The sequence below is a fragment of the Colletotrichum phormii genome (assembly GCF_030913505.1).
Source record: "Colletotrichum phormii strain CBS 102054 chromosome Unknown BDP81scaffold_14, whole genome shotgun sequence".
NCBI classification, from domain to species: domain Eukaryota; kingdom Fungi; phylum Ascomycota; class Sordariomycetes; order Glomerellales; family Glomerellaceae; genus Colletotrichum; species Colletotrichum phormii.
The window spans coordinates 261,835-283,800 of NW_026851456.1; the positions used below are offsets into that span (position 1 = coordinate 261,835).

Genomic DNA, 21,966 nt, shown 5'->3' on the forward strand with positions numbered 1-21,966 from the left:
ATGTTACGGCCAGCTAGTTGTAAGTTAGGGGTATGTTTGCAGAAGTTGAGGCTGCGATAATCAGTAACAGTGTCGTAAGTCTGGATAGCTTCCTAGAAGCTATGTCTATCAATCGTAAGGTAAGGTAAGGCTTCGGTGATCAATCGTAGTCTTGTTAAGGTGATAGCTGAAAGCGGATATTAATCCTAATACGAAGTTAATTGCTGCAGAAGCTATGGGAAGTCTGTCCTAGAGCCCGGCTCGAGTCCATCCTATATACAAGTCCTAATCCTAAACATATCCTTTATCCCTTAGGTCGCCCTAGATTATTCTGATCTAGAATGATCGTTTAGCCCCTAAATCGTATTAGATTATATTAACCCCAAATAATCTTTATCTTATTATTACGTAACTTATATTATAGTTCTTCTGTTCCGTAGAGGGTGTCACGGGCTGGAGCCCGGTTGAGATCTCCGGCCTTGCCGGAGCCGCACGTACACCCCTCTGCTGGGAAGCTGTCCGACCGCGACCTGTAATAACCGAGTATTACATTGGATTATTACATTCGGTTATGCTGCAGGCCGGAGCCGGTCGAGATGTCCGGCTTTGCCGGAGCCACCATTCTGCCGCAGTACACCGCCGAGTCCGGGCATATCATGCCATAGCTGTACGCGAACCCTTGTAATTCCTCCTTTTCCTCCTCAGCTTAGAATAGTCAATCGACGGCACCTCTACGTTGAACAAGCCTGGGGGCCAGCCCCATACAGAGGGTTACTGGTGTTCTTATTTTATCTATATATATAGTACGTTATAGCTACCGTACCTTGCGGGGTAGGCCTAGACTTAGTTATATATATTGGGTCGTAATATTAGCTCTCTTTCTTAAAGGTCTAGTTGTTACGGCCAGTTAGTCGTAGTGAGGTATGTTTGCAGAAGTTGAGGCTGCGGAACTGATAACAGTATTCGTAGTCGGGGATAGCTTTGATAAAGCTATGTCTGTAAGTCGTAAGGTAGGGTAGGCTTCGGTGATCAATCGTAGTCTGGTCAAGAGGTTCTCAGGGAAGATAACTGAAAGGGATCGTAAGATCTGATACGAAGTTAATTGCTAAAGAAGCTATGGGAAGTCTATCCTAGAGCCCGGCTCGAGTCCATCCTATATAAGTCCTGATCCTGTCTGAATATACCCTTTATGTTAGGACCGATATTACCGTGTCGGTCCTTTAAGGGTGGACTGCCTTTATCCTATCGGTCCTTCTTATTATCACGTAACTTGTCTATAGTTCTTCCGTTCCGTAAGGAGTCACCTGAGTTCCCGGGTTTTCTGCATATATCTGGTAGATAGCCGCCGCAGGCCTGCGGGGCGGGCCCCCTTGGCCTTGTTATGCATGTTGGGTCGTAACACTCGAGAGGGTACAATTACACCTCGACGGTCCACCCAACCTCCGGTTGGAATCTCGCTTCTACTCCTTACGCAGAATCAATCAATACAGAGATATTGATACTTCGTCGCCCCCAAGACCCTACGGTTCAAACCAACTTCCCTGTGATAGGGATACCAACAGTTAGGTACCAGTGGAAGATGAGGATGTTGATGCGGTACGCCACTATTTGTTACACCAGTCTCCGTTACAATAGTTCCATTCACCACTCGTGTTATTACAAGTACTGCATCAGCGTCAATGAGAATAGCAGCAGCACCACCACCAACGTGATTCACGTCCGGCCCTCTAAACTCCAAAACCCACTTACCTATGGCGCGGGTCTGTGAATCATCACATGCTAGGGTTTTGCGCATATAAAAGTACTATCGAGTTACCTTGCCCAAAAATTGGAACGCTTGATGACAATTAGAAAGAACATACTCACTGCAACCCTACCAATTCTCCCAAGAAATCATATTCATCTGCCTCCCAAAGCTCAGAACAAGCATTCAACCCCGTACACGGTACACCTCAGTTTACTGTCAAGATGTGCTTCGTCTCGCTCGGACACCGCAAGAAAGAACCCAAGGGGCGGTACAAGCCCAATCAATCACGTCTTGGAAGGATCGGAAACTTTTAAAAGGCAGAAGGATGTTCAAGATCGCCGCATACTAGACACCTAGGTCGATTATACGTCTGAGGTTGTTAATTATCATCCTTAGCCCAGACTACACAATCTCATACTTTGCAACATCTGCGAACAGTTCAGGGTGGGCATGTAACGATACAAATCAAATCGCATTGGGGTCTTGATAATTCAATGACTTGAATTTGCTTATTTCCGAGAACTTGCTGAGTAAAATTCGTCATAATTATGGATTAAGGTGTCTGCAGCATTCGTCTATTTCCTTCGCCATCCGAAGAAGGTTGAGAACATGCGTTCCTTTTGCACCGGAGTGAATTCGTTGGTACTAGAGGTTTGGCCAGTAAGATAACTCGAAAAGCTAAGTCCGAACAGCCGACTTACCAAGAATCATCAGCGTAGCCCATGAAGTTGTAAACAGGATCCAGACCCGGCAGATCCGGGCACGTATCCGAATCAGCAGGGCACCCGTACACCTCAGTTCTCTGTGCCGGTGTATCCGCAACGAAGTCGCCCGCCGTGTCAGAACATCCACCAGCAAAGGTATGGTTCAGACCAAACCAGTGACCAGCCTCGTGAACGGCAAGGTGACCGAGATTCCAGCTTTCAAAGCCGCCCTGATCGACAGTGAAACCCGGCATCGTCATGGCGCTGAGCTGGCACGAGTCCTTGGCAAAGGTCAAGCTGTCGGTGCCTTCTGCGGGAATGACAGTGGGGAATTGGCAGTATCCCGTGGCACCGGGGGAGTAACTACTGAAGAAGTACAGGTTGAGGGCATCGTAGCCACCCTTGCGGGAAGCCTTGAGGTAAGCGTTGTACTCGGCCTCATGGTAGACCCAACCGGAGGAGCCGCCTTCGTTGATGAGGAACGCGGAGCCTGTGAGGTTATCGACGACGCGCTCAGTGGAGTTGAGAACGAGGTTGATGCTGTATTTTGCGAAGCTGTCGTGCAAGATTTTCCACTGGGCATCGACGATGGCGTCGGTAATGAGGTCTGCCTCGGCTTCGGTACTGGCAATGTGAAAGTTCACGTCGACGGTGAAGTTTCCGGGGTATGTCTGGCGACGGGCTGTCGTTGTCCTGCCAGTGAAGTGGATGGCGGCATCATCCCGGGCTTGAACGGCGCCGTCGTCCGAGACTTGACAGCCCCGGCGGAACGGTACAGCCGCCTGGTCGGCGTTAGGAACGGCGCTGGCGAGCCCCAGCGAGGCGAGTCCGAGGATGAATCCTTTCATCATGGCGAAACTGGCACTGTGTCTTGTCGATGATGTTGTCCGCGCTGCTGAGAACCGTTTCAAGTCTCATAAACTCGACACGATACGGCGCTTCCAGCTTTTAATTTCAAAATTCCGCTTGTCGATTTTCTTGGCTGAGCACGGCAATCTAGGAAATCAACTTGTATCCACTTTCCTCGTATTGCTTGCATGCCCACTTAGCTCTGAAGGCAATTGGCTAATTGACTCGGTTCATGCATCTATTTACAGTTGCCAATGCCGGTATCCCTGTCCTCAACGGCCGCCTACCCCATCATCATCATCATCTGCCACACTTCCGGCAAATCAGTTGTTGATCCGCACAACTAGAAGACCAGCTTCCACAATAAGCATAATTGATCCTTGATAGAAGCGACATTACGAGTTGATATCGTGTTCAGGTTGAGAACGTCGGTCTCGGATCTTGACGCAGAGTACACAATGATTGTGGTGCTCAAAGACCTAAATTGTCCATTGAACGACTCAATCTTGGCAGCTTGTGACAGCGATCGCCGTTGATGACATTCGGGCCTCGTTCGAAGGGAGATCTTACTCGATCATCAATCCTGTAATGACGTTCTCCCTCCACGCCCAAAGTCCGGCATAGGTCGCTGTAGGGCCGACCAGTACCTGTCCAATCAAAGTGGCCGCCGCAGCCCCGATCGCGGCCTTTGTTGTTACGTATCCCAGCCGACGGAGCTCATAGACGGTGTACAGACACCAGACCGCAACAGCGCCGAAACAAAGAAGCATGTCATATTTCCAGAATCCGCCAATGTCAAGGCCCAAGCCCATGGACGCAACACTTGGTAGGTCGAAAAAGGTCTCAAAGAGAGACACAGAGGGGCTCAAGCCGGCGTAGGCGAGAGCGCAGACGTGCGTGATGGCGGCGACGGCGAACGCGAGCGTGTAGCCGGTTTGCAGAGCGCCCTGGTCCTTCTTTTCAAAGATCTCCCAGTCCAGTGACTTGATGGGCGAGGCGACCGAAATGATGCCAGAGAAGAGCCAGGTGAGAATCGAGACGTAGACCGGGGAAGGCTGCCAGAAGGCGATGGCGTTCTGCTGAGCGACAGAGTCACCGTACTGGATGAACATGAGGGCGGTGGGGAGGATGTATCCGAGGCACAGGGCCGGAATCAGCGCCTTTGCGACGGTTGACGGGATCGGCCGGCCTGTGGGACGGGTATAGACCTCGCTGCTGGTCGTGTGCAGACTGATAAGGAAGTAGAGCGGTGCAATGTTGCCGATGCCAACCAGCTGGTAGACTGCGAAAAGGGAAGGCCAGGATACGAGGGATAGCTGATTGCCGTTGCGGTAACCTTCGACCGTCCAGATGTAAATGATGGGCACGAGGTTGATCAAGAAGTAGAGGCATTGAAGTCTCATGTTCGGGTCAGAACCAGAAGTTGCCTCGGAGAAGGCCCAGGAGAGGACAGCGAGAACCGAATCGATCTGGGCATTACCGGTATACTCAGTCTTCAGAGGCTGACCCACGAAGCTGGCACCGCTCGCCGCCTCGGGAGCAATGATCAGAACCTGCTGTGCCAGGAAAAGGAGGCCTGCAAGAACGGCTCCCACCACAAGCTTCGGAAGGAGGGAGGAATCCACCTTCTGGCTTGGCAGCTCGTCGAGAAACGGCAGCGCACGCGGCCTCTTGGGTACGTCCAAGAAGTCCAGCTTGTGGCCAGGCTCGATGTTTGTACTCCAGGGCCCTTCCTTTTCGTCAATTGACAGGTTGGGAACGAGGTAGCGACCGGCGAATTCCAAGAGAGGGCTTTCCATGGCGGCGAAACGCTGTTCCTTGTGCGAGTTGTGGACGAGGGGCCAGACGCGCGGTTCTCGCTTCTTTTGGGTTTCCAGGAAGACATTGTGGATTTGCTCCGTCGTAACGCCTGATGGGTTCTGCTTGAGAGCTTCCGTGAGGTTGTTTACCAGGACTGCGGCTGTTTCGATGGCGCTGTTGCCTCCTTGTCCGGCAATGGGTTCCAACTGAAACACGTCAGATCTTAAACATCATGCAAAAGTCGGCTCGTATGGCCACTTTGCCAATGAGAGCGGTCTTACCTTGTGCGCAGCGTCGCCAATGGTCATGATGCGGTTAAAGTGCCATTTCTTGAAGACGTACTCCGGCAGCGGGGTCAAAACTGAGGAGATCTTGGCAGCGTACAGGTCCTTGAATGTGAAGTTCTCAACGATCTTGTCTTCTTGGTGCTCCTTGACCAGCTTCGCCTCGTCGTCCTTGGTATAGTTGGGGAGCTCGGGGCCGTAGTGTGTGTAGCCCATGTTTACGAAGAGGAACCAGTAGACCCTATTTGAAGGGCCGGCGATGACGAGATAGGAGAAGTGCTTGTTGAAGTTAGTCTGCACCATGCCATCCTCCCAGTCCTTGATGATGGAGATGCCAAAGATGCACTTATAGACCGTCGGCAGGCATTCTACCCTTCTGTCAGTCTATGATGGAAAACAGAACGCACTGGGCTCTCTTACCCTTCTTTTCGGAAGCAGGTATGTAGCCGGGCTCCAGGCTATCCGCGAGCCGCCACATCTCGCTTCTGACTTTGCTGTGAATGCCATCGGCACCGACCAAAATGTCACCAGAGTAGGACTGGCCATCACTGGTTTCGACTTTGACCTTGGACGGCTCGATTGAGACTTGTGTAACCTTCTTGCTGACAAGAACTCTGTCCTTGTTCTTCAAGTTCTTCCACAATACATCCAAAATCATTTGGCGATCCACAAAGACAACTTCGTATCCGTGCCTACATTCTGATGTCAGAAGGGTTTATTGAGATTACTCAACCAAGCTCCTACTCACCGCTGCTTGATCTGCTGGCCGACCCCACGGTATTCACTCGTTGGGTTGCCCTTGGAGTCGCGAAGGGACATCTTGAAGAGAGGTTCGTCGATGAGTTTCCTAATGTCATCGTAGAGCCCAATCTGGTCCAGAATGCGAGAGCCGTTTGGCAGAATGCCGATACTCGCGCCCACTTGGGGAGCCATCTCGCGATACCCCTCGAGGATGAGATAGTTGATTCCCACACGCTCAAGCAGATTCGCCAGGGTCAAGCCAGCTATTCCGCCGCCGGCGATCAGAACCGTAAAGTCCTTGGAAGGCATGACGACTATGATGTAGTGTCAGTGATTCGGTTCAAAGTCGACCTATAAGTTATTTTGTTTGAAATTCGTCATACAAAAAGTGTAACGGCTTTTCAAAAGTAATCACACTAGCCGGCTCACGCTAGCTCGTTATATACAATGAAAATTTGAAAAGCTCCATGGCGGACGTCATAAAAGTGCGTTCGACCCGAAATGGCAATAATGACTCTTGACGTATTGTTCGACGACTTTGACGACGATGGTGGAGTTGAGAGGTCGAGCGAATTCTTGATTACGGTCTCGATGATCCACGGCAGGCAGCTCGGAACCGAGACGAAGCTGAAATGCCATCGGACAAAACCCATACAAATCGGCCCCACGTGGGGATGGAACGGTGGAATGAAATCTTCTTTAGCAGCGAGAAAGCGATTTTACTCACAATTTGTTTTCGATGCTAACTTTCGATCGAAATGTTGGAATTGAAGCAATTATTCGCGCAAGAAACTTCCTACTTGGAACTCAACTCAAGCATCGTCGACAGTTCGCAAGTCAATTAGCGCTGAAAACGTCGGGTCTGCGTGGATTCTTATGTAGCCGACTTCTGAGAGAAAATGAGAACAAAACCCACCTTGCCAGCGATCCTCAAAGTGGGTGTTACCAATGTCCCAATGGCAGAAAAGACGAAGTCCGAAAAGGCTCCTCTTCTCCACCAGGACTCGCGGTTTGGGACTTTGGCAAGCAGGCTTTCACTGCAGCGGCCGCCGGAGTTGTTCCGAAAATGGATCGAACGGCACACGAGTTACACCAACGGACCAGTGATTCTCAAACGAGTGGATACTCTGAACTCCATTCTCTGCTTACGTTGTACGCATTGTCATGGATCTTTCGATTCTAGAGTCGCTCTAGACATACCAAGACCCTGGAATATTGTTCGGCCATTCGGTGAAGGAGGAGAAGGAGACCCGGGCATCCAGCGATGGTGACATTGTATCCGTTCCATTGCAGCTCGATGGCCGCGTATGACAGCTGCTGATACGTCCGCCGCGGCGGAGATCCCTTGTACCCTGGACACGGAGAATTGCCCGTCACCAGTGGCCGGGCGCCCCCCGGCAGGTAATTGCGGGCCGGGTCGTATGTTGACTGATTCTCGGGGAAGCCCCGCAAAGGTTGAGGTTGCTACAGAAATGACTTGCAGTACCGTTCGTATGTAGTCTTCAACTAGAAAAGCTATCCGTCTGATATCAAGTAGTCTTGATGTATGTACTTATGGTGTTACTGGTAATACATGAAGCATGATCATGAACAGGAACTCTTTCTAGTCCCCATAACTTATGGCAATGTGACAAATGAATTCACGGCCCTTTTGCGAGTCGAACTTGACTCTTACATGCAGCATCGAAACTAGATACCCAGCCGCAGATCTGCGGGTGTATCCGTACGAGCATATCTCGGACAGTCTGGGTGCGATGAGACTTGGCATTCCTACACATAACTGCAAAGTCAAACTAGAAACTCTCTTATACCGCGGGTTGACTAATCAAATAGTAGTCTAGCTTATGTTACGGGTGCCGGCAGTTTCCCTTCCAAAACGTTGGTGGGTTTCCCCGCATCCACATTGATCGTCCAGTCTCTCGAGTAGACCTCTGAACCACCCAGCAATCCGCTTTCCACTTACTTTGATCTTTGCGGGGGAGAGTGTACAATGTCACGCAGGGGTGAGTGTAGACATCGATTGGGGGCAGGAGTTGAAGGGAGAGGCCCGAGGGCCCGAACACTAGGCCTTGCAATTATGAGCATAGACTTTGAGCATGACTTATAAGCCGCAGTTGAGACTAGATGCGTAGAACGACAATACCATGACGGGGGTCAACAAGTTGCTTTCAGCCACCAGCATTCACCAACTGATTGATTATTTCGTAAAAGCCATCGACGGGTCTGATTTTGGGAACACCAGAGCCATAATTCAATGTTATGAAGGTATGTTGTTGTGAAATCGCTGTTAGAAGCTGTCTGATTACACACCATGGTACACGAGTGCGTGCACAAAAGGACCAGCCAAGCCCCGTTCCAATTTCTTCTCAAAGCTAATTACTAAAGATGTAATGAGTTCTAGTATCTCAACTCCATCATATTCCCCACATGAGATGAAGTTGTCGTAACTCGAAGGTCTCCGGACGCCCAAGCCAATGGCCCGACACTAGGTCTTATAGGGCGATTCGACATTTCTTAGGTGGAAAGAACAACTCTTTTACGACAGATCATCTGACGACAAATAGACTCTGTCAAAAACTGACCCCTGATGCATCAGGCCCCTTGCGTGGGTGGAGCAATAGGGTCTCATTGCAGCTGGCGATGTGCATCCCCGCAACTTTGTAAGTGCTAGTCCCGCATTCACGCATCCTTTTAGGACCCCGATCAAGATTTGTGTCGTTGACGAGTTGCTTTGTCATTGCAAATCACATACCCCGTACATATGTTATCTTTACAGTTGAGTTTGTACATACCGCGGTTGAGGTGATTATTCTCATTCTGCGGAGCTTCTCTGCCCTGTAAGCCTGAGGGGAAGTGTCAGAGCCCTCCCGGATAGGGGCTAGTTAGAGGTAGTAAGGAGTCCAAGCAACAAAGGAGCAGCTCAGATATATATAAAGCGCAGGGAGTACACGTCGAGGGAGGAGCAGATTTCAGTAATTCATCATTCTACCCCTAACTGTAGTTGGCCTCTGAGAGCTTCCACCCTGCGTCAACACCCCAACTTGACAGGAAGATCGTATTATCTGCCTAGTCGTTCACGTACCTGGCCCCGCTCCCTTCTGCTCTTTCATCGGCTTTCTCACCAATCTGATCTTCGACTCACTCCCACTTCTATCTGAATGATAACTTGCAAGATGGCGGTTGTTGTTTTCTGGATAAAGTACTTCCTGAAACATTGAGCGCAACGCAAAGTCTGGAACATGTTGAGTAGCAACTTAGTAAGCGGATCTCGATTCCCACATGTGCAGATAAACATCATGTCACCCATTCCTCATTGTACTCTTCTCGTCCAAAAGTCAGTCACAGCTCTATGCGTGGGAATTTATGAGTAGAGGAGGCAATACGGGGCGGTTCAAGACACTTCAGACATTTCGAAACGAGCTGCAATCTTTTATGAAATTTCGGTTCGCTATTTCATTCTCAGCACAGGTGAATAGTGCAGCGGTTTACGGATGGGACCTTGAGTCTCTGGCAATACTAAGGGCGAGCATGGAACTTGGGAAGATCCGGTCTCGGCTAGATCTACCAGGCCGGTCATGATACATTCAACAACTGGCTTTTAATGAAGAGTGTGTCCCGCTACTTTGCAGCAATGAACGTTTACTTTGGTGAAACTGTGTCCAAGATGACCTTAGGGTTTTGACTTATTTACATATCTTACACAAGACTGTATACATATCTATAAAAGTATGAACAACAAGAAGGTTGATATCAACAGGAAACAAATCTCCTGCCAACGGTCCGGAAAACGCCATCACACAGGAGACCTTACGCAGCAGTAGGCGCATACGCAAAGGACTCCTTGATAGCAACACCAGCAAACTGTCCACCGCTTCCAGAGGCAGTCAAAACAGCCCTCAACGCCTTGGTCGACACAGTCGTAAAGCTAACCTCCTTGGGCGCATCCGAGACATCCGTAGGGAATGATGTGGCAGAGACTGCCTTCCACGCAGTGCCGTCCTGGTACTCAACCGTCCACGACTTGGGCGGCGCAACACCGACGTTGGCGCCAGCCTCCTGGTCCGCAAACAGCGCCAGTGCAACGCCGTTGATCTCAACAGTGCTGTTCCAGGTCAGGGTGAGAGTGCTCATCTCAGGGGACTGCTCGGCGTTGTACGAGAACCAGTAGTCAGGCGGCAGCGGCGCCTCCTCGACGCGGCCGTCGTTGATGGACTTGATCCAGTACTGGATGGGCGTCTCGCCCGCCGACGAGGTGACAGCCTTGGGCGCGATGTTGCGCGTCGGCTCTGCAGCGGCAGCGGCGCGCTTGGTCTGGACCATCTTGTTGATAGCCGGCGGGAAGGCCGAGTCGTCCCAGGTGATCTTGTCAATGGCGACGGAGCGGCGGAAGTGCGTGCCGCCCTCGGCGTCGCGGGTGTGGTAGGCCAGGCCCCATTTGCCGTTGGAGAGCTGGTAGACGCCCGGGTGGGAGGTGGTGGAGGAGACGATGTCGACGAAGACGCCTTGGAAGGTCCAGGGGCCGTGGGGGGAGTCTGCGGTGCCGTAGGCGTGGCAGGCGTGGTAGCTCGTGGGCGTGCAGGGGGAGTCTGCGCCGGCGTTGTTGGCGGCGTAGAGCATGTAGTAGGTGCTGTTACGCTTCATGAGCCAGGGGGCCTCGAAGAAGCCGGTGAGGGAGTCGATGTCGACGACGGAGTCCTTGATCGTCACCATGTCGGTCTCGAGCTCATAGCCCTTGAGGTAGCCGAAGGTACCGAAGTAGATGTAGACCCTGCCGTTGTCGACGAGGACGGAGAGGGCTGTCAGAGACGGCGACGCCAATTGCGAAGGGGTCGGTGGCTGAGGTGGACTTTTGAGTAACGGGGCTGTACAACTAGAACTTGCCATCCGGACCCTGGACGATCTGGCTGGCGTAGGCGGTGCCCTCGGCAGCCCAGGAGAAGAATGCGTTGGGCTGGGCGACGTCGCGGTGGAGGGTCCAGTCAGCGCCGGCCGGGTCGGGGTTCTTGGCCTCAAAGATTTGCCATTCGTTCATGACGAAGCCGTTCTCGTTGGGGCCGGCCTCGTCACGGCCGGAGAGGATGTAGAGGGTGTCATTGACGACGAGCGGCGCCGGGTCGGCCGAGTAGACGGAGCCGTCGGCGAGAATCGGGTTGCCGGTGGACTTGAAGGTGGTGGAGGTGGACTGCCGGCGGACCGGGATGAGGCCCGCGCTCAGAGGCTGGACCAGCAGCGAAGTCGCGAGACTCGCCCACACGAGGTTGTTGAACATGTTTGAGATGGGGCACACGGGCACACAAGTGGGAAACGAATGGAGGGGATACAGCGAAGCAGAAGAAAAAGAATGGAAGAATCACACAGTGATTCGGAGAGTTGACTGAGAGACTAAGTGAAACTAGAGGGTTCCTAGGATCGGGTGGGTCTGCTTATACTTAAGGTAAGTCATCAAGACATCGTCTGAGTTCTTTGAGAAGAATAACCTTAGTTAAGCGCATCCACTCTTTTTGCTTCCCCTGGAATTTCGTAAGTGACACGAATATATTGGCTTTGCGCCAGATCGTCCGCTAAAATCACCAAGCGACCTCGTACTTTTGCTGCCCCCCCTTAACATGGCACAACTGGGGTGTCCATGACATCGACCGAGTCAATTCATTATTCTCCTTCTCGAAGAACTTTAACAGAGTCAATTAGGTAAACATCAACTCGGTCTCGCATCCTCACGCACTGGGTTAATGACCAGCCCTATTATCCCACTTGATTTCATCATTTCAGCCTATCCCACCCGGCTCAACTTCTTTAAAGAGTCTTGGAAACCAATCTCTGATAATCTATCATGGTGCCGCGCAGCCGGCGAGAACCATGCGTGGATTTTGATTCCCCCGTTGGAAGGATGGAGCCTCAGTGGCATCAAATGTCATTCTCTATTTGCGGCCCAATCAAGATGAGACCAGGCGACTTTGAGGGTTGCATTCAACAGTCGATGGGCTGTTGGTACTCGTTGGTACCCCGCGTTTAACCCGCCTAGTCTCCTGCGCTAGAAGGAGGATACGGGCTTGGTAAAATGCTTAATCATGTCTAGCATCCTTCGACCTTCCAAGTTGAGGTTATCCAGATATGGAGATGGTGTGTGGTCTCGAGGTAAGCGTCCATCACAATTTCTAAATACTTGCGGTTGCTGCAAAGAGTCGGATCCGCCGCCCGATCCAGTGTCGCACTCGGGCGTCTGTCCCGGACAAGTTATCCAGAGATCATGAGCCAAAAGCGACATGCGACAGGTAGTCTTGTTTGATTCTGTCATGACAAGGAGAATATCGATCGAGCTCCGTTCCGCATCTGTACAGGTGTGATCGGGCACGATGTCAGACACGAGGTGGCATTGCCATCATCCTCCAATATGCATATTGGGTTGCAGATGAGTCGTTCGTCTCAATGAACCCCTCAGCTCATGGTAGGTCAGAACATCATCAATAACGTAACCGACTCCCTTTGTGCCATCTTGTTGAATGCACTATATAAGATCAAGCCCCAATGGCTGTGTAAAGTAGCCATCAAATCTGTAGCCGACAGGTCCCAGTTCATCCTCAACCTGAAAGGTCGCAAAGGCTCAGGTTGCCTCCTTCGCCACGATGGTCTACCTCGGCACACTCCTCGTGTCCGCCGGCCTTTTCTTCACCGGCGCCCTCTCCCAGGACAACCTAGGCCTCAGCAGCGGCTACATCACCCTCACAACAAACAAAGAACTTCAACTTCCAACTCGTCAAAAACACCCAAGTCCTAGCCTCCCTCAAACCCGCCGGCGACACCTTTGACTTCCTCCCGTTAGACTACCTCTCCCTCCGCGCCCGCAACGGCCAATACCACTGGGGCGACATCACCTTCCGCTACCGCCAATCCGGCACAACCGCCTGGACAAACGGGGACTCCGCTGCGGCCCGCCAGCCCGTCACCACCGTCGCCCCGTCCACCGGCATCCTCGCCTCCTCCCGTCTCGGCCCCACCCTCCCCTCCGGCAGCCCGCTCAACATCACCCGAGAATGGCTCGATGTCTCCGGCGACCTCGGCCTGCGCTTCACGCTCCAAAACTCCGGCTCTGCTGCCATTGAGATTGGTAGTCTCGGCTTCCCGGCCGAATTCAACAGCATCTTTACGAACCGCTATGCCGCTGATATGCAGCGCGTCTGCTCCCTCTCGGATCCCTACGTCGGCATGCACGCCGGCCAGATCCGCGTGGCACCCACCCGTGGCACCGGTGCCGCTCTCGTTGTCACTCCGCTAGGCGACACGCCTCTTGAAGCATACCGCAACCTCGCCGAGCGCAGCTACGAGGGCACATATTACGGCAGCCAGACACTCGAGGGCTTCTACGAGTGGCAAGTCCTCACAAAGGCCTGGGCTGAGAACGAGTGGCGCTCTCAGACACCGTGGAATACCCCCTCCTCCAGAACCCTGCAGCCAGGCCAGTCGCTCCAGTTCGGCGTGCGCTTCTCCGTCGCAAAGGGGGGTGTCCGAGATCTCGACGCCACTGTCCGCGGCACAAATACGCCTACCGCTGTCGGCGTGCCGGGCTACATCATCCCGCGAGGCGAGCCAGCGCAGCTCTTCCTCCAATACGCCCAATCCACAGTCCGCTCCATCGCCTCAGAACCAGCCGGAGCCTTGACGGTAACCCTCGTCTCAGCAGGGAAGTACACGGTCACCCCCTCGACGACAGCCTGGGGCCGCATCCGCCTGACCGTGATCTACGCCGACGGCAAGATCCAGACGATCCGCTACTACGTAACCAAGCCCTCCACCGAGGCCGTCACCAGCCTCGACAAGTTCCTCACCACGGCGCAGTACTTCAACGACACGTCGGACCCCTTTGGTCGAGCGCCCTCGGTGATGACCTACGACTACGAGACCAAGTCCATCGTCACGCAAGACTCCCGCGCATGGGTAGCCGGTCTCAGCGATGAAGCTGGCGCAGGATCATATCTCTCGGCTTTCATGAAGCAGGCCATCCAGCCCAACGCGGACGAGGTAACCAAGCTCGAAGCCTTCGTCGACCGCGTCCTCTGGAAAACGATTCAGACCTCGGACTTTACCGTTCGCAAAGCAATCTTCTTCTACGAGCCCGCTGCCGTGCCTGGGTATGCGTACTCCTCCGCCATAGACTGGACATCCTGGACATCATGGAACAAGGCAGCAGCCTAATCCATCGACCGCGCCTACAACTACGTTCACGTTGCGGGCGCCTACTGGTCCCTCTACCGCGTCGGACGGGCTTACCCGGCTCTTCTTAAGACCCATGCCTGGGACTGGTACCTCAACCAGGCGTATGAGACGGTTATGCGGGCGATGAAGGGGGATGTTGGGTATAACCGCGTTGGACTGATGGGAGAGACGGTGTTTGGCGAGATTCTGGCCGATTTGGGCCGCGAGTGGCAGACGGCTAAGGCGAGTGCTTTGTCTGCTGCCATGAAGTCAACGGCGGCACAGTGGGATACGGAGGAGGTGCCGTTTGGGAGTGAGATGGCGTGGGATTCGACTGGTCAGGAGGGTGTTTACTATTGGGCAAAGTGAGTTTTCTGATCCTTCTACCTATTCTATGGAGGGACCCCTCTCGAGGCGTTCGAAGCATGAGACAGTTCGAAGTTTGCTTGCAGACATTGGTTTACACGTATCAAAGGTACTTTGGCTACACAAACACCGCGACAAAGTCCCTTAACAGCGTCCTCGGTTTCATGCCAACCGTTCCTCACTGGGGCTGGAACGGCAACGCCCGCCGCTACAGGGATAACATGTAAGTACTCTTTACCCCCTACACTAATATGCCCCCATCATCCTCAGTCTCTCTCACAAACCAATATTCAACTCACATCTAACGACCAACCCCCCCCCCCCCCCCCCCAGCTACGGCGGCAAACTCCGCCGCATCGAGCGCCAAATCCACCACTACGGCTCCGGCCTAAACGCCCTCGTCCTCCTCTCCGCCTTCCGCTCCGCCCCAACAGACACCTACCTCCTCCGCACAGGCTACGGCGGCACCACAGGCCACCTCTCCAACATCAACCAAGACGGCTTCGCCGCCGCCTCGTTCCACAGCTGGCCCGACACGCTGAAATGGGACGGCATCAGCGGCGACTACGGCCCAAACCTTTTGGGTTTGGCCCTTGGATCTGGGACGTACGTCGTTCAGGACTCTGAACTTGGCGTGTTGGCGTTTGGAGGTGTCGTTACCGCGAATTCGGGGGCTGTGAGCGTTACGACGAAGGATGCCGTTCGGAGAAAGGTGTTTATCGGGCCTTTGGGGGTGCTTGTTAGTGTTGATGCTGGGATTATCCAGGATTTCAGTTTTACTGTTTCTTCGAAGAGTGTTTCTGTTACGTTGGCGCAGTCATTTGGTTGGAGAGTACCACTGGGACGGGTGCTTTCAAGGTCACGACGTCGGGTATCGGACAGGCGAGGGGCGGGTGGTCTGTTCCTCTTTCGGGGAGCAGTGTAACTGTTCAGATTGGGCCTGCGTAAGGCCTGTCTTGGGGATTGTAGTGCTTGAGAACGGGGCGAATGTGATATGTCCATCATGTCTTTTATTTCTAGGACGCTTGTGAGAACTGATAGCTCTCAGTTTAATCTTCGTCTCGCTCTCAATATCTATCAAGTCTTATGAAATAAGCCCATTCCCTCTATTTAAACACTGTCCAACTCACGTATCATCAACACTTGAGTCCTTGTGACTCTCATTTATACCATCAAAACCCTCACCATATCCCCATCACCATTCTTAGCCCCCTCTTTGACCCTGACAGCCCTCACAACTCCTTCTCCAAAACCTCAAACCACAAATCATCCCTCAAAGCACCACCGCCAACCATCTCCTTATACGGAAACTCCCTCCTCTCCCCCGTCTTCTTATACCCCCGTCTCTCATACCACGCAATCAGTTCCCCCCTCATCCAAAGCACACACATCTCCATCCCCGTCACTCCCCACTCCCTCTTCGCAAACTCCTCAGCATACCCCAACACCTTCCTCCCCACCCCACCAGCCTGCCGTTCCGGCGAGACGGCAAAGAGGCCAAAGTACGCTACGTCGGTGTTCTGTTTACTTCGCACGATTTCGCAGCATGCTAGCGGGGCGGTAGGCTTCTCATCGCTGCTAGGATTGATGGTGTTGTCGTTGACGATGAGGACTGCACCCTCGGGCTCATTGATCTTGGCTGAGAGACCGCGCTCGTCGATGCGTTGGTCTGCTACTAAGTCCGCTTCCGTCGTCCAGCCTTTGCGAGAGTATTCGCCGCGGTAGGCGGAGCGGATAAGCGGGAGGAGGATGGGGATGTCGGATGGTGTTGCGGGGCGGAAGGTGAATGTAGTTTGAGGGGTTGAGACTGTCATTTTGAAGAGTTGAGTCTGGCAGCAATTGCTGTTGGTATGGTGCGTAATCTGACGTTCTTGTTCTCTCGTTGGTCTCGAGATGTGATGAGTTGTGGTTATGATTGCGATGCGTGATTTTACCGCTGAGTGAGTTGCGTATTGTGAGTTGTTCGGGAGTTTTCTTGAGGTTGTGTGGTTGTGTGAGAGAGTCGATATGAGTAAGACTCGATATATGTAAGACTCAGTGAGTGAATGGATGTTTAATGTGACACGTCGAATACTCCAAGATTCAATGTCATCTGGGGTCGTGAACATCAAAGAACCTAAATACAACCATCGCTCGTCGAGTCGTCACGCCAGAACCCACCGGACCGCCACTCCGGGCATCGTCAAAAAATTTCCCTCAATCTTGTGTTGTTGACCCACGCCTTTCCATGTACCATATCCGCACAGGGCCATGTCATCTTTTGTCATTCATCATCGCGGTGTTCACAGGGTCTGAGTAGATGCGATCTCCAGAACAGACGAGATCATGAATACTGATTGGTCGGAATTCAGCATCTGGTCCAAAGCCCTGTTCAAATTGGAGAAATGGATGGCGTTAACTAAAAGTGGGACATCGAGTCATTCAAGGGCGCCGCTATTTTGACATTTTTGACATGGCCGTCTCAAGTACATACAGGTTCGGCCCCACCGAACCGAACCGGTCGCTTTGTCTGCATTTCCGGCGTTAATATAAGTATCCGATCATACCCCTCGACCGTCTCAGACAATCAGTGGGCCTCTCTCTGTCTCTGTATTATCTTATCAATCTGGCTTTTCACTTACTCCTCAGAAGCAAGGAATGAAATTTTGAGGCACTGAGTGCTGTCATGACGAGAACTGCGAAGTTTGAAGACACACCCAGACATGTCACTCTGGGTAGTAGAGGACGAGAACGGATAAGCCAACGTGGCATATTGTATCGTAATCAAAGACCAAGTATCTCACTTATAGTACAATGACTGAGGCAAAGTGGATTTCGTAGTACTGATGAATCTAGCAATAACAGCCATCCAGAGACCAGCGACTAGGCGCGATGGTCCCAGATCAAGGAAACATCAAGACAGTAGATGCACTGCCTAGCCTCTAGGCTCCTGTACCCGTTCTCCAGACTTCATCTCTTCGCTTTACGGCCTTCCTTACTGATCAGGATCCACAGCTTTGTAAGTCGAATCAACAGCAATCTCATCAAACCAAACCTGACGGAAAGGCTGGTCCCCATCCATCTTCTTCTGATCATACCAGCTGTTCGCATACAACCCAACACGGAACTGAAACGTACTATCATCATTCACCGTCGTCGCAACATTATACTTCTCCAACACCTTACTCCCATCATACCAAATCTTATAAAACCCACTCGCATCGCTCCGCCAACTCGCCTGAATCACAACCCGATGCCACACCCCGCGCTCAACCGTCGTCAGGTTCCCATACTTCACAATACTCCGCCCGCAATCCGGCAGACGGTACTGCCCGCTCACGATCCGCGAAGTAAGCTGGTCGCCCTCGAGCCAGAGCATGCTGGACGGCATCCAGTCGTCGCCGCCGCAGCCCGCGCCGGGCCGGTCGGCGATGAACTGCGCAATGTTGTACGACTGCGGCTGGAACTGCCAGGCGTCTGAGAGGCGGAAGGCGAAGCCGTAGAAGCGGTCTTGGCCGCGGGTGTAGCCGTCGTTGACGTCGACTTCGGAGTGGTAGCGGCCGTCGTAGGAAGGGTCGTAGGTCTGTGTCATTTTGAGGGCCGTGGTGCCTTTGTAGACTACGTTTATGACGGTTTGGACGACGCCGTTGTGTTCTTGGCGGATGTAGTCGAATTTGTCGGTGGTGGTGAGGTCGCCTGGGTTGGAGAAGGGGTAGGTTGCTTGAACGGCTGCCGGGGCTATGGCGAGTGCCGCCTTGGCGAGAGGTTTGAGAATCATTGTGTTCAGGATTCGAAGTAGCGTGAGTGTTTGGAAGCTCTGAGAAGGCAACTTGAACAAGACTATGCGAGGGACTCTTGAGACTTTAATAGTCACTGGACGTACTTACAATTCAATTGCTAAACCGGTTGCCTAGCGAGCTGAGTATCACGCTCCATTGTGCTCGAGCACTATCAGTCTACTTTCGTAGATGAATGCGACTCTGACAGACATGACCTATGTAATGAGGTGCGAGATGTCTTACTAACGGCCAATGAATGTGCAGCCTGTCTGGAGCCAAATAGCCTTGAGAAAGTTGATAGCCTTTCTTTTCGGCTCCCTGCGATGTGATGTGGCCAATCATCTTCAACAATATCTATAAATTGCGTGACAATCATGACGGATTACTCAGCCTTTCACCTTAGTCTCGTCGCTTTTACAGGTTGTCAAGCGGGGTTGTCTTCGTATTGAGAGACAAATGAGGCCTGTCACCTATGCACTTGCAGTTCAGCTAGCTGTAATTGCCTTGGGAAAGGATGGGTCGAGTTTGCTGGACTTGACTGAGCAGAGATGCTTCTGTCCAGACTTTGGTTAGCCATTTGTTGCATCAATATGGAGGTTTCTTGATTGAAAGTCAAAAAGAGGGCTATGAGTCGCTGTTGGACAAGTGGACCCTTAGCGAGTTCTTCTCACCAAGTACTCCGTAAGTAATACGGAGTAGGAAGGAAACAATAGGGCTTGGCGAGGACAGTGTCGCCCATGTCACATGTGGAAGACATCCTATTTACCTTCCTTGTTGGGCTTGGCAGAGGAGACCCATGTCTACGCCCAATCATCGTTGCACTTTCTCGCATCGAGGAGGGCTTAAACGATGGCCTCATCGGAATAATTGCTGTTGCATACTGTTGTTCGATTGTGATTCAAGGTGGTTTCTGTTTCGCTCATTCATTGTCTAGTTATCTAACAACCTTTCTCTTTCCACAACTACCTAGGTAAGAAAGGTATCAATCAAGACCTCTCATGGTATCTATCCTGCAGGAGTGGGGGTCAACCGTTGCTGTCGCATTCCTGCGTCTCTGGGAGGCTGATCTTCCTTAGTGTTTTCTCAGAGGCCGACTTGATAGGTAATGAATGCATTTACGTACAGAAAAGTTGGATGGCTCTCCGGAGGCTGGAGGTATACACGTGGAAGTTGCGGCATAAGCTAGAAAGCCATGCACGTTATCCATCTCTCGGCCATGGCGAAATGCGATAATGCCACGGGTTGGTTGATCTGCACTGCGTACGGATACTGCAGGGTTGGCAAGCGGGATCACGATCGCATCAAGGTCCACCGGGCAACCGCGCCTTGGGAGAAGGCGACGATGACGTCGCCGGAGAAGACCAGAGACTGGGGAGAGGGAACGCTAGCGGCTAGCCACTGGATTTTCCAGCCACCAGCCACAGCAGAGCCAGGGTGAGGGAGGGGAGGGGAGGGGGCAAAGGTCGAGATGCGCGCGTAACAAATGCCCCGAACAAGGTCCCAGAAGCTTACTAGTGGACGGCCTGTGCCGTGTGTGTTGGGTTCGAAACGTTGAATTGGGATTGGATTAGAGCAGGTTTGGGCAGTTCAGTTCCCGGGCAGTGCGACGGCGAGAAGCGAATCGTTGCGGAGATCAAACTTGGTTCTGAACGGGTCGGTTACGAAGATTTTCGTCCGAACCTGGGGAGGCTGGGAGAGGGAGAGGGAGCATGGGCCTGATATTATGGGACTGTCGTCCTAAGAATCATGGTTTCCCGGGCAGTCAATTGTAACTTGGGTTGCAACAAGGAGGGGGGGAATAGATGGGAGCTTGGGGACAGTACTCCGTACGGATATTCAGCTCTCCATATTCCATAGTGTAGAAAGTTGGAAGCCATTCGGGCTGAGAGAGGGCCTGGACTTGGCTGGAAGAGAAGATGATCACCTGAATAAGAGGGGAAGATCGAATTAAAGAAGAAAGTATAAAGTCCGTACCGCCGTGAATGCGATTGATGGGGACAGCTATTCGAGCGATTGCTATCAGGAAAAGCAAGGTTGGTTGCTCGTCACCGTGGTGAGCGACGGGTAGACCAGGGGGTGGAAGAGGATGCGTTTGCGTCTCACCGCTGGAGCACGCGCCTGAAGATGCCCACAGCAGAATGGGGCACGGCAGCGTGGCAGGGGGGAGGGGCGAGCATGGGATGGGTAAGAGCCGAGATGAGCCAGATCGATATTCTTGATTTTCTGTTCTGCCTACGGAGTATTGTTGGAGACTTGGATATGTCTATTCGTAGCATAGGCCAGTCGGAAACAAGTCTGAGGAGGACAAGCTGCGAGGTTGAGGTGCACGAAGGAATCGAGGTGGATAATGTGATGGGCCCTGATGGTGCAAGAGAGCTGTCGTGTGCATGATGTTAGCGTGATGCGAGGCAGACGTACGACGTACGAAAGACTTGGGTCTAAGATGTTAGTTTAAAAAGAGAAAAAAGGTTGTTGTTTGTTGTGGGCAGCAACCAGCTAGATGACTTGCAGAAAGGACGGACGTGATAGTTCGTTGGGGGCGATGCGATGCGATGCGATGCAGCAAAGTAAACCATGCGCGACTAGAGCTGCGGGTGATTTGTTTGTGCAGAGCGGCGTCTGTTTGATCGTCCAATTTGCGTGCAGTACGGAGTCGACCAACCAACAGCATTATCACAACTCAACAGATTCGTTTGCGATTTTAGGGCCCTCTCGTTCGGTAGGATAGATAAATTTAAGAGTACGCAAACATTACCTTATCCAACTATGAAGCGGCCGTTTAGATGACCAGCCTCTTGAGAGGCCGATATCAGGACAAATGCTGGGTTGACGGGGTGCAAGGTGCGAGGTGGGAGATGCTCGCTTCATCAAGCGTGCTTAGCTAAGATTGGTTGATTGGGCTGAGCTGACAGCAAGCGAGGGACCCATTAAAACCAGTTGAAGCCCTGGCAACAATACGTACCTCTTCATACCCCTGTCTCAGAAGGTGCAGGCAGCTGAAGTGCAAGAGCAAAGGTAATTCGTGAATGGACGGAAGGTAGCCAATGGCGGGGTAGCTTTTTCCTGAAACCCACCACGAAAAAGGCACTCACGCACTGTGACCCTTGCTTGCTGAAAGCCTACCCCGTTGCCGTGGATACGTGCCCCACCACGCAAACCCAAACAGGAAAACCCAGGACCCGTTTTCACGACATTCCCGGCCACCTCCTTCCCATGAATTCAATTCATCAAGTGGCACCTTCCCGTCGCATCTTCGTCGCCTTGCCCCTTCTCGTCTGGTTGTTTCCTCCCACCCTTCTTTCCCACTTTCCACCTTCCCCAACCTCCGCCCTTCGCCATCCCTCCGGAAGAAAAGATCCCATCGGCCATCAACAACCCAAGGTAACCTGACTTGGGAGACACAGATCGGCCAGTCTCAGACAAACCTCTTCGGCTTCACACATCCAAAGAGACTGCAATTTTCGATTACAGCCTTTTTTTTCTCTTCTCTCTCTTGGACACCTTCTTGCTGGACGATGCACTACAAGCCGCAACTCTTTCGGTGACCA

At 52.4% G+C, this 21,966-nt stretch overlaps 6 protein-coding genes across 6 annotated transcripts; 1 reads left to right on the forward strand and 5 right to left on the reverse strand.

The window, feature by feature from the left end:
- Window positions 1–2,074: 2,074 nt before the first annotated feature.
- Window positions 2,075–3,358, reverse strand: BDP81DRAFT_431677 (metalloprotease). The gene is made up of 2 exons (XM_060590699.1): window positions 2,428–3,358; window positions 2,075–2,371 (listed from the first exon to the last, which is right to left on the reverse strand). The coding sequence occupies exons 1-2, from the start codon at window positions 3,279–3,281 to the stop codon at window positions 2,302–2,304; spliced, it is 924 nt and encodes a 307-aa protein (XP_060443247.1). The 5' UTR covers window positions 3,282–3,358; the 3' UTR covers window positions 2,075–2,301.
- A 487-nt stretch (window positions 3,359–3,845) lies between these two features.
- On the reverse strand, window positions 3,846–6,413 carry BDP81DRAFT_451175 (FAD binding domain-containing protein; the record flags this gene model as incomplete). Its single annotated transcript, XM_060592602.1, has 4 exons — window positions 3,846–5,285; window positions 5,361–5,731; window positions 5,784–6,055; window positions 6,112–6,413. 4 exons carry the CDS (start codon window positions 6,411–6,413, stop codon window positions 3,846–3,848), a joined length of 2,385 nt encoding a protein of 794 aa, XP_060443248.1.
- A 3,364-nt stretch (window positions 6,414–9,777) lies between these two features.
- On the reverse strand, window positions 9,778–11,466 carry BDP81DRAFT_472941 (glycosyl hydrolase). The gene is made up of 2 exons (XM_060594635.1): window positions 10,982–11,466; window positions 9,778–10,950 (listed from the first exon to the last, which is right to left on the reverse strand). Exons 1-2 carry the CDS (start codon window positions 11,371–11,373, stop codon window positions 9,912–9,914), a joined length of 1,431 nt encoding a protein of 476 aa, XP_060443249.1. The 5' UTR covers window positions 11,374–11,466; the 3' UTR covers window positions 9,778–9,911.
- A 1,064-nt stretch (window positions 11,467–12,530) lies between these two features.
- BDP81DRAFT_482429 (uncharacterized protein) lies at window positions 12,531–16,031 on the forward strand (the record flags this gene model as incomplete). The annotated part of the gene is made up of 6 exons (XM_060595007.1): window positions 12,531–12,549; window positions 12,811–14,222; window positions 14,385–14,659; window positions 14,770–14,883; window positions 14,994–15,462; window positions 15,492–16,031. 6 exons carry the CDS (start codon window positions 12,531–12,533, stop codon window positions 15,606–15,608), a joined length of 2,406 nt encoding a protein of 801 aa, XP_060443250.1. The 3' UTR covers window positions 15,609–16,031.
- BDP81DRAFT_462455 (acetyltransferase) lies at window positions 15,893–16,474 on the reverse strand (the record flags this gene model as incomplete). The annotated part of the gene is made up of 1 exon (XM_060593902.1): window positions 15,893–16,474. The coding sequence occupies one exon, from the start codon at window positions 16,472–16,474 to the stop codon at window positions 15,893–15,895; it is 582 nt and encodes a 193-aa protein (XP_060443251.1).
- An 812-nt stretch (window positions 16,475–17,286) lies between these two features.
- BDP81DRAFT_482431 (endo-beta-1,4-Glucuronan lyase from fungus Trichoderma Reesei) lies at window positions 17,287–18,545 on the reverse strand. The gene has a single exon (XM_060595008.1). The coding sequence runs from the start codon at window positions 18,415–18,417 to the stop codon at window positions 17,635–17,637; it is 783 nt and encodes a 260-aa protein (XP_060443252.1). The 5' UTR covers window positions 18,418–18,545; the 3' UTR covers window positions 17,287–17,634.
- Window positions 18,546–21,966: the final 3,421 nt, after the last annotated feature.